The 12,243-nt window shown below is 42.1% G+C and overlaps 1 protein-coding gene across 1 annotated transcript in view; it reads right to left on the reverse strand.

Moving 5' to 3' along the window:
• Syn2 (synapsin II) overlaps positions 1 to 11,830 on the reverse strand; it is a 151,317-nt gene extending 139,487 nt beyond the window's left edge. The window contains exon 1 of the mRNA XM_004651595.2: positions 11,345 to 11,830. Coding sequence (XP_004651652.1) covers positions 11,345 to 11,724 — 380 coding nt within the window. The 5' untranslated portion in view covers positions 11,725 to 11,830. The remainder of the gene's footprint in view (positions 1 to 11,344) is intronic.
• Positions 11,831 to 12,243: the final 413 nt, after the last annotated feature.

The raw sequence follows: 12,243 nt of genomic DNA on the forward strand, positions 1-12,243 counted from the left end.
ATCCCTTTTCCCATTCTATGACTACTTTTCTGCTCAAATCAATAAGCAGAGATTTACTAATCTATGTGCAGCCATCCTAAAGGAAGATAAAGATGTGAAAATGAAGGAAACACTGATCTTGTCCTCAAAAGAACTCACTGGTGAGAGGTAGAAGAGACACGAATAAACTGGTGAACTGTGTCCAGAGGTAAAGATATCCACAGGATTGAAAAAGAGAATAAAAATGTCCAGTACAGAATTGGAAAAGAATTTATGGAAAAGGGAAATACTCATCTCGGTCTCAAAAGAGAAATCTGAGTTTGGTCAAAAAAGGATGGAATGAAGAGCCATTGCAACAGTAGTAGACAACATAAGCAAAAATGAGGAGAAATGTCCTAAAAGCTTAGGATTACCAGAAAATGAAGTTTTGAAATGGTTAGAAGGTGGTTTATGAGAAAGAAAGATGAGGTGAGATCACAGGAGGGCCAAAAACCTTACCTACAGGACACAGAAAACCCCTGAAAAGCTTTAAGGGAATGAGTTTCAAAAATGTAACAATTTCATTTCAATAGCTCATTTGAACTATTAAGTGGAATCATGAGAAGACTTACCATTCACCTAGAAGTTCCAGGTGAATGCTAAGGAGTCCTTGAAGTAGGTGGCCATTGTGGGTGTCTCTGAATGAGATAGAAGACAATAAGAGCTAAGATAAAGAGGAAAAATAAGGTCTTCAATATTGGATAAAATGACCTATAGTTACCTTAAACCATACATTTGGAAATAGCCAGTATCCAACTGAACTAATGAAGATCGGGACAAATTTCAGGGTTAAAGATAAAGATATGGAAGATAATTACATTTAGAAAGTGACATCTTGAGAATAGATGGACCAAGGAGAAAAAAATTAAGTGAATAGAAAATCTGCACACACCCCCCCCCAGGAACATTTATATCAAATGAAACAGATGAAGGAACCTCAAGATGAATACAGTGTTTGGAAGTCAAGGGACTTCAAAAGGAAGGTAAACAGTGTCAAATGTATAGATGACCAACAATCTTCTTGGGCTTTAACAATTAGGTGCCCAAGAAAGAAAAAATTCAGTGTTACAGAGAAAGCAGAAGAGCAAGTATGGGATAAGTAAGTAGAAACAAGAGTGATACTTCCACTTTTGGAAAAATGATTAAGAAAACAAGGAAAACTTTCTCACTTCTTTTTTCAAGAATGGAGCATCCCATATTTTGCAGTCAGGTTTGCATTGCTGGCAAAAATCACCTGACCAAGAGCAGCTTTTGGGGAAAAAACGGTTTATTTTGGCTTACAGACTCGAGGGGGAGAAGCTCCATGATGGCAGGAGAAAACGATGGCATGAGCAGAGGGTGGACATCACCTCCTGGCCAACATGAGATGGATAATAACAGCAGGAGAGTGTGCCAAACACTGGCTATAACACCCATAAGCCTGCCCCCAACAATACACTGCCTCCAGGAGGATTTAATTTCCAATTGCCATCAGCTGGGGAACCTACCATTCAGAACACCTAAGTTTATGGGGACATTTGAATCAAACCACCACACTGTACAAGCAGCAAGTGGTAGAAAATGACAGCAAGCAGAATGGAAAAGGAATTAAAAATCTACAGCATTTCATCCTTTGAAAATGGAGTAAGGAAAATGAAAGTTAAGAAAAAAGCAAAACTGATTTTTTTAGTGCCCTACAACCAAAGCATACACTGTCTTCAGCAACAGGGTCTTACCAACTAGTTCTGGTGGGCAACCAAGAACCTATATTGTTTAGGGACCTGAGGGGTCTCTCTGACCAACAATTTACTGGGAAGTATTCAAACCCTGGTACTGAAATTTTTCTGTAACCATCTACAGTTTCTGGGTGCAGCATATGCATCCCCAAGGCTACTTCTGATCAAACTCTCTTTTTTTCAGTTTTTGTTGTTGTTGTTGTTGTTGTTTTTTGATGTAGGGTCTCACACTAGCCCAGGCCGACCTGGAATTCACTATGTACTCTCAGGTTGACCTCAAACTCACAGCCATTCTGCTACCTCTGCCTCTCGAGTGCTGGGATTAAAGGCATGTGCCACCATACCCAGCTTCTCTTTTAATTTTTGAAAAATATTTATTTATTTGCTTATGTATTTATTTGAGAGAGGGTGGGAAGAATAGGCACACCAGGACCTCTTGCCATTGCAAACAAACTCCAGAAACATGTGCCACTTTGTATATCTGCCTTTATGTGGGTACTACGTAATCAAATCCAAGCTCTTAGACTTTACAAGCAAGTCCCTTAATCAGCCAAGCCATCATTTCAGCCCTAATTTTTAAAACATACACACACACACATACAAAAAACACCTATTTATATGCCCATCCTTCCCATGGATAGGAAGATCCTAATAAATAGGCTTGCTCAACTCTTTATTTATTCCTAGCACTTAACTTATATTAGATGCTCAATTACATTAAATAATATTAAAATTGTTTTGAGCCCATCATGGTAGTACACCTATATTCTGGAGATTGAGGTGTGAGGATCATAAGTTCAAAACCCATCTTAGAGAGATAACTGTCTCAAAAAAAAAAAAAATACTGGAATTAAAATTGTTTTGTAGCCGGGCGTGGTGGCGCACGCCTTTAATCTCAGCACTCGGGAGGCAGAGGTAGGAGGATCAACGTGAGTTCGAGGCCACCCTGAGACTCCATAGTGAATTCCAGGTCAGCCTGGGCTAGAGTGAGACCTTACCTCGAAAAACCAAAAAAAAAAAAAAAAAAATTGTTTTGTAAGCGTTAGAAGAAAGTATAGACTTCTGGAAAACTTTCTATTTAAGTCTCTGTTCCTTGATATAAAAGAGATATAAAAAGTTAATGTTACTATAGATCTAAACTTGAGTACATAAAGATAGTACATAATCTTGAATAGATAAAAACACTAAGAAATGGGTTCCTGAGAGGAATACCACCATTGTAACACAGGTTCTAATAACTTTAATGTTGAATTACTATATCTAAATTGTCAAGGGTCTCTCTCACCTATTATAGAATGACCTATGCTTAAATAACAATAGCCCAAATAAAAATCAGTATTATTGCTGCCTTCCACAATGAGTGCTTAAAAGGAATAGATACAAACTGTATTTTTAAGAAGAAAATGGACTAAATCAGAGGATTTCCTCAAAAAGTAACTTAAGAAAAGGAGAAACATACTGGAGTCAGATGTGAGTTTCACTCCCCATTCTCTTCCTAATTCATTATCTGACTTTGACAAAATCTTCCATGACTCTGGATTAGATGGTTACTCAGGTTCCCATAAGCTTAAGTGCTGTAGATCAAATCCCTGAGATCTGCAATCCTTGAAAAGTCAGGAATGGAAATAAAAGAATGAAAAGTGTTTGGTACAGAGTCTAAAATTATAAATTCTGGTTCTGGTTATGACTTAGCTATTAGCTAAATAACTTTGAAGAAGTTACTTCCCTCTTCAAATAAAAAGCTTCCCAGGGCTGGAGAGATGGCTTAGTGGTTGAGGTACATGCCTGCAAAGGCTAAGGACCCAGGTTCAATCCTCCAGGCCCCACATAAGCCAGATGCACATGGTGGCACATGCATATAGAGTTCGTTTGTAGTGGCTAGAGGCCCTGATGTGCCCATTCTCACTCCCTCTCTCCCTCTGTCTCTAATAAATAAATAAAAATAAATCCTTTAAAAAAAATTCATAATTGTGGGCTGAAGAGATGGTTTAGCAGTTAAGGTGCTTACCTACAAAGCCAAAGGACACAGGTTCAATTCCCCAGAATCCACATAAAGCCAGATGCACTAGGTGGTACATGTGTCTGGAGTTTGTTTGCAGTGGCCAGAGGCCCTGGTGCTTGCTCGCTCTATCATCCATCCATCTCTCTCTCTCTCTCTCTCTCTCTATCTATCTATCTATATCTATCTATCTATCTATCTATCTATCTATCTATCTATCTATCTATCTATGCATGCCTCTCTCTCTCTCAAATAAATAAATAAATAAATAGATTTTTTTAATCCCATTTTAAGGTGTGGTGGTTTGAATGAAACTCCTCCAAGAGGCTCATGTATTTTGAATACTCAGACCTCAACTGGTAGCAACTTGGGAATGTTGTGGGGGCTTTAGGAGGTGGAGCCTTACTGGAGGAAGTGTGTTGCTAGGGGTAGGATGAGGAGTAATATAGCCCATATCCAAGCTCAGTACTCAACCGTTTCCTTTCTGCTTCTGTGGAGATGTGATGCCCAGCTGGCTGACTAATGATATTGTGCTTATTCTGCCAGTGAGACTTCCCCTTGAAAGTGTAAACTGGAAGCAAACCCTTTCCTTCTACAAGCCTCTTCAGGTCAGATATTTTGTCCCAGAAATGAGAAAGTAACTGTTATAGAAAATTAGTACCAAGAAGTGGGGCTGTCTGCAGTGAACCTGACCATGTGGGTTTTGGTCATTTGGAATTATTTTAAGGAGGAAAATGAAAAGATTTAAAACTATGGGCTAGAAAAGCCTTGCAGTGCTATAAGAACAGCTTAATGGGCCATAGTGGTGAGTCTGTGAAAGACCAAAATATAGAAAGGAGTATGGACTACAAAGGATTGGCTTATGAGGTTTCAGAGGGGAATGAGGACTTTGTCAGGAACTTGGCAAAAAGCAGTCTGTGATGTTCTGGCACAGAGAATGACTATGCCCTGAGAACTTGAGCAAAGCTGAATTTAGACGTAATGGACTGGTGTGTTTGGCAAAGGAAAGTACAGAGCAGAATGATGTGACAAATATATAGCTATGCGCAGAAGGAAATGTGAGTAAATTTTGGTTCCAAAAACTATAGCTACTTCAACTGCAATTATTTGAGAGATTACCACCATTGACGACAGGCCAGATGCTCTGTACTGGGACAACAGGAAGAGTGATGATACTTCTGAAAGGAGGGGCCCTGAAGGAAGAATGCTGGTTTCCAACTCCTCGAAGTTGGGCTTTAATCCTCCTCCCTTGGGATTAACAAATGTAGCAACAATGCCCACCTGTTACTGGTTATGGAAATATGACATATGCAAGAAACAGTCAGTAGATTGTAACATGGTTCTGGAGAAGGCCACTGAGGTTCAGTAATGTGAAGCAGGGTCATACTTCCTGTATGGAGTCCATGGGGGACCATAACATGGAGCTATGAAGATGAACTTTCTTAAAAATATTTTTGTTTATTTACAAGCAGAGAGAGACAGAGAGAGAGAATTGGCATGCCAGGGCCTCCAGCCACTGCAAACAAATTTCAGATATATGTGCCCACCACTGTGTGCATCTGCTCTTACATGGGTATCAGGAATCAAACCCATGTTATTAGGTTTTGTGTGCAACTTGCTTAACTGTTGAGCCATCTCTCCAGCCCTGAAGATGAACTTTGAGTTGTGGTGGAAACCCCAGGATTTCGGAGATGCTGGAACTTTGGGACAGCTTCTAAGGAAAGCTACTGGATCAAAGTGTATTCTGCCCAGAAAACCAGCAGCACAGCTGGAGGGACAGTTTCCAAGGCCTTCTGTAGCCCAGAGATCAAGATGCTATACATGGGCTACAGAATATGTTTTCCCTGCTGTCCTTCTGTCTTGCATTGGTCCATTTGGGAATAGGAATATTTATACTGTGTCTTTATGTGTTAGAAGTATGTAATTTGTGTTTTGATTTTACAGGGGGTCACAGTTAACAGACCACCTTGAGTCTCAGTTGAGGCTCTGGACTTTTGAATGATATTGAGACTGGCGAAGACTTTTAAAGTTGGGCAGAGTGAATTTTACATTATGAGATGGTCATGAGTCTGTGGGAGCCAGGAGTGGAATGTGGTGGTTTGAATGAAATCTCCCTCATTAGCTTGTGTAGTGAATACTTAGTTCCCAGCTGGTAGCAATTTGGAAATATTATGGGCCCTCTGGGAGATGGAGCTTTGCAGGAAGAAGTGTGTCACTGGGGGAAGACTTTGGGTTAATACAGCCCAACTGCAAGTCCAGTAGTAAGATTATTTACTTTCTGCTCTGGTGGAGATCTGATGTTGATTGTCTGCTCCTGCAATGGTTTCCCCACCAGGATGACACTTCCCTTAAAACTGTAAGCAAGAAGTAAACCCTTTCCTTCCATAAGCAGCTCCTGGTAGGATGCTTTGTTCCAGCAATGAAAAGATAATGCTACAATAAGGATCCCAGATTGCTTTTCAGCTATAATACCCTAGAATCCTAAAGTATAGGCTACTGTTACTATGAACAATGAAATTCTGTGGAACCAGCACTTGTGTTAAGAAAAGGAGGCATAGATAAAATACTTAATAAAGTAAAACCTTAAAAACCTCATTTGAGTTTTCCTCCCAAGTTCCAATTCATTATTTCCCTAGAGCCAATCATAAGCACTGGTCCACATGGACTATGTGTTTTCAATTCCCCTATTCTTAAACACATTTTTTTTAAAAGCCCAAAAACTGTCCAGAAAAGAATAGAAACAGTTGCTGCCTATATATCACATCAATCCAAACTCTCTGTGGTCTCCTTTTTAGCCACTGAAATTTTTTAATGGACTGAGTCAAACCTACCTCTCAAATTCCTTCAAAGTTCAGTATAAACCTCATTTTTTCCTTGAAGCCTTTCATTCCCACTATAACCCACATTTGTTTGTTTTGTTTTGCTTTGTCTGAGACAGGACCTTACTCTGTAGCCCAGGTTGGCCTTGAATTCAAGTCAATCCTCCTGCCTCAGGCTCCCAAGTGCTGGGATACTTGGTTTGAGCTACTACCTTGGGCTCCATCTCTTATTCTCTTAAATTGTACTGCTATCATAGAGTAAATAAAATTTGTAGAGCTATATGTAGTAACTGTTCAACAAATAACAATAGTTGATATGCTACCATGGCTTTTGTAATAGTCACATATTCTTCCGTTCCTTGTGTCTCAAATTTGATAATGAATTATTATGAATTACCTGGATGTCTTATTCAAATGTAAATCATTTCAGCAAGTGTGAAGTGTGAGCTGAAACTGTACAAAAAGCTTCTAGCGAGTGCCAACTACCATACTTTGAACACAAAATGTAGATTTAAAATTTTAGCAATCTTGTTGAAAGAAACAGTTATTTTATCCATACAACTGGATAATAAACTCTTAGAAGGCAGCCACTATTTCTCATTTTTCTTAGCAAATCTACCTTATAAAGAGAAGGAGCTCAATACACATCTGTTGATATATCAGATTTGCAGACTCTACATAAAAATGCCCCTGAAGTACTGATTTTCAAATCAAACACCAAAATGTGCCAGTATGAAAAGTTTACTCAAGGGCTGGGGAGATGGCATAGTGGTTGAGCGCTTGCCTTTGAAGCCTAAGGACCCCGGTTCGAGGCTCGGTTCCCCAGGTCCCACGTTAGCCAGATGCACAAGGGGGCGCACGCGTCTGGAGTTCGTTTGCAGTGGCTGGAAGCCCTGGCGCGCCCATTCTCTCTCTCACTATCTATCTGCCTCTTTCTCTCTCTGTCACTCTCAAATAATCAAATAAATAAATAAATAATAAAAAAAATTTTAAAAAAAGTTTACTCAAACACTGGAGTCAGAATTGCTTGCATGGAGATGGGAGAATCTGAGCAAAAACTTACCTTTTCACCAGTGAGTACAACAGAAGAAACAGCAGCGTATATCAATGTTCACCTATTCTTTGTTAAAGAGTAATGATTATTAAGTACATTCTTAATCACACTTCTAACTTAGTTATAAACCTTAAAAGAAGACATGTATCTTCTAGGTATATAAAAAACATTAATAATAATTTAATGGTATGTTGTGAGTTTGACTTCATTTTTTAGTCACACATATACATTTTTCAATTATTCTTTAGTGTGCAACTAGTCTAATGTTTTCAGGCTCCAATGAAAATATTTCAAGCAAAAGAAAGAGATATCCCTTCCAATTTTCCCATGAACCTAATCAATGGTAAAGTCTCCAATTTACATTGCATATGATTACATTAATAGAAATGAAAAGGAATCTGCCTTTTTTTATGGAATGATCTGAAGGTTGCCCATTTTAAATCTTCAATTGTTTAGGTGTTTGCTAAAGTATTTCAGTATTCTTTATTTCAGTATTCTATAATTCAGATGGGATTCTTAAGTTCTACTGGAAAAGTACAATCTTCTCACACAAGCACCAGAAAAATCATATTGGGCACATATGATACCTGTTTATGGAATACTATCTAGATAGTTTTGATTGTGAAACAAATTAACTTAAATCAGCCTTTAGAGCAAAAAGCACCTTTGTAAGTTGCTATGCTTAGCATAAGTAGAAACCTGCTCTTTAACTCATAGTGAACTTTTGATCAAACTAAGCCTCACTATTTAACAAATTTAGTCATGTGAAGTCAAATTCAGTAATACTGGGTATTACAATTAAGCACAAAAATACAGAAGCACAGAAATGCTATCAACCCCTAGACTCAAACTGTGCTTATGAGTTTTAATAGATCAATGTTATTACTTCAGAGAAAATCAGAGAGCAGTTGGAAGTCAGCCCAGAGGAAAGCAACTCTTATTACACTCATCAGATGTCTAGTCTCTGGGGCAAGCAGATTCTCTTGTTTATGCCAAGCACTCTTCCTAGAAAATACTATCTAAGGAGTTTCAAATCTCAAATCTCTCATTTCTAACTCAACACAGACCTGTAACAGACTCATCATACTCACACTAATACTTTTAGCAACCTACCTATAGGTACCTAACTAGAAATTACAACCAAACAGATAGCATCAATAGGATAAAAGACCAGAACAAGGTTTACAAAAGGCAGGTTTTCTTGCACAGAAAAAAATGAAACATAAATATTATTCTCATTCCTCTTCTTTTGCCTTGGTATTTTTGCAATACTCAATTTTTGAAGTGCTCCCCAATGATACTAGGTCTCATTAATTTTTGAAACAATAATTTCAACCAATAATTCTAGATTCCTTTCCATTATGTAAGTTTTGAGTAAATGAGTGTAAATTTTCCAAAAGGGTCCCTCACTGCCTAGTCCCTACAAGGAGCTGATTATTACTACTGCTAATAATAATATTATAATAGGGAGGTAAGGTAATATAACATAATATAGTGGGAACAGCAAAGCCAAATAGTCCAAAATTCAATTTGTGGTCCTAGCATTTGTTAGTTGTATGGCTGACATGTACATCATTTACCTTTTCTAAACCTCAGTTTTTGTTGTGAAAATCACATTAGAAATACTTGGTAGAGTTGGAGATGGCTTAGTAGTTAAGGCACCTACCTGCAAAGCCTAAGGACCCAGGTTCAATTCCCCAGTACCCAAGTAAGCCAGATGCACACAGTGGTGCATGCATCTGGAGTTTGTTTGCAGTGGCTAGAGGCTTTGGTGCACCCATATTCATTCTTTCTCCCCCCCCCCTTTCTCCCTTTCTTTCTCTAATAAATAAATAAAAAGGAATACTTGGTAGAATCTGTTTGTGGTGGCACATCTCTTTAGTCTCAGCACTCAGGAGGCTGAGGTGAAGAGGGTCACTGTCAATTCAAGGCTAGCCTTAGGCTACAAGGTGGTTCCAAGCCGACCTGGGATAGAGTGATAATTTGCCTCAACAAAAAAGCCAAAACATTAAAAGTGAGAGAGAGAGAGAGAGAGAAAGAGAGAAGAAGGAGGAGGAGGAAGAGGCAGCAAAAGAAAGAAAGAATACTTGCTAGAGATTTAGACATATAATGGGTGTATAACAGAGCACAGTTACCTTCCTATGCCTCTCCCCTCCCTTAATAAGCACTTGTTGATTTAACTAGAGCAATACTTGTAAGGGACTATCAGTGACACCACTATCATACTCTGCTACCATCTTAAAGGTTTTCTCTACCCCACTGTCTGTCTAGAAGAGAAAAAGAAAAACTCACAAAACACTGTAATGAAAGGACTCCAGAATGGCCATAGCAAACAGCAGGAGGACAACTCCACATACACACCTCACTGCCATCAACTCACACCAGCACTCCCTCCTTCCCCACGGGCCTCCCAGGGAAAGGGTGCCAAAGGAAAGCAGAAGCAGCCAAAAGAGAAAATAGAGGTAAACAGTTCCGCGGTCCCTCTGCTTCTCTCCAGGAAAGACAACTCAGATTCAGGCTCTAACCGTATCGTCTGAGGGGGTGGGCAGCAGAGAAAATAATAAATAAATAAACGGTTCTTTTTTCATAATCCTAAAGAAAAAAAAAAACCTCCTGACTCCTGGCTTCTTCATATCTTCAAGCTTTTTATCAATCAGCCCACCATCCTCACTAACTTAAGCCAACTTCCCGCTACATCAAAGGGGAACCACTGTTAAACTCTTAGTCTTTAATGGACTTCGTTTAAGCTTTTCTCAACTAAAGGTAACACTTTCCCCCTAACCTACCCCATTCTCAACTGGAAAAAAAATACCACATAGCTCTTTAAAAACAAAATTAAAAAGGAAAGAGAACATTTCTGAAGTTTCCCACCTACTACATTAAAGGCAGATTATTTTGTGCCCCTTTAAAAATCCAAAACATTTTACTCAGGTCTTCATGTTTCAGCAAGTAAAAAGCCACCATCACTTCCACCCCCACACATACATTATTAACAACAAAAACACATTACTTCCCTGCTGCATAAAACACAGTAATTTTATTATTCTTAAGCAGATGTTAGCCACACTTTGAGGAATCCAATCTGGGCTAACACACCTGTGATCTGACCCACCTAAATGTCAAAACTTGACATCAACCTTCAATGGTCCAGGTTTAAAAAAAATAAAAGTCACTACCGCCATCAAATGTCAATTTCCACTCGCAATTCACTGTGTGCCTCACAAAACTGCATCTTTTTATTTTTAATGGCTATCTGGGGCCGTTTTTTTTCACTTCAGCTTGTATGTGTCTGAGCTGTCAAGTATGCTCCCCCACCCGCCAAAAAAAAAAAAAAGCCCACCTATTTCTTAAGCCCTCTTCCCCCCCCCCCCCCTTTACTCTGTCATGGGGATCAGAGGCAACTGAGCCAGTCCCTCCTCCACTTCGGGATCCTCCTTCCTCGGTGGGAGGTCAGGACCCTGCCTCGCCTCTGCCACCCACAGACACCTGCTCGTCCCCGTGTCCTCCCGGCTGACCTCGAGGACCCTTTCTCTCTGTTGCTTTGAATGGCTTCGATGGGGACCCAGGAGCCCCAGGCCATCTTCACTCATACACACACACACACACACACACACACACACACACACACACACACACACACAGGGTTGTCCCCAGATGGCCCCCCTGGCGGGCCTCGAACCGGGAGCGGCGACGCGTGGGGTGGGCTGGGGCCGGGTGGGGGGAGGAGGGTGTCCCCTACCAGTCGGTGTGCGGCTCGTCGACCACCAGCAGCACCTTGGCCTTCCTGGACGCAGCGGCGGAGGGCGCGGGCGCGTCCACCAGGCCCGCCGAGGCGGCCGTCTGCTTCACGGCTTGGGACAGCGAGCTGAAGAAGCTGCTGCCCACCGACGGCGCCGGCGCGGGCTGCGGTGCCGACGCCTGGGGCACGGGAAGCGACCTCCTCTCGGGACCCGGAGAAACAGAGCCGGGAGGGGTCGCGGCCGAGGCCGCCGCGGCTGTGGAACCGGGGGTCGGCGGGGGTTGCTGAGGTTCGGGCCGCTGCAGGTCGGTCATGTAGCCATTGGGCAGGTTGGCGATGAAGCTGCTGTCCGAGAGCCGGCGCCTCAGGAAGTTCATCATCTGGCCGGAGGGGTCTGGGGAACGCGAACCCGGCGCCGGCGTGGGAGAAGGGGTGGTTGGCGGTGGACCGGGGTGCGGGCGGGGGTGGGGGGGACGAGAGAGCGCCGGGCGATGTTTGAGGTTCCGCGGCAGCTCCGCAGCGCGCGAGCCCGGCAGCAGACGAGCCCGCGGCGCACTGGGCCCTGCGCGGCAAGCGGCGCGCGAGGGTTGGGCGCCGGGCGGAGGCGTGGGCGGGGCGTGTGGGCGGGGCGTGTGGGCGGCCACGCCCCCTTTCCCTCCGCAGAGCGCGCGCCACCCCCGCGTTCGCCTGCGCTCAGGCACCTGCGGCTGCCTTCTGGCGCTGAGCGCTTGGGGATGATGTCTAGCCTTCCCGCCACCGAGCGTGACGGTGGAAGGGGGACGTGGCAGCCAGCCAGTCCTCGTCCCCGTGTGGAAGGAAAGGAAAGCAAAGGGTCCCCGCCACCTTTCTTAGATGAGTCGGGTCCCAGGCGAGATGGAAGGTGGCGAAGAAACCAATGC

This window comes from Jaculus jaculus, chromosome 14, assembly GCF_020740685.1.
Source record: "Jaculus jaculus isolate mJacJac1 chromosome 14, mJacJac1.mat.Y.cur, whole genome shotgun sequence".
NCBI classification, from domain to species: Eukaryota; Metazoa; Chordata; class Mammalia; order Rodentia; family Dipodidae; genus Jaculus; species Jaculus jaculus.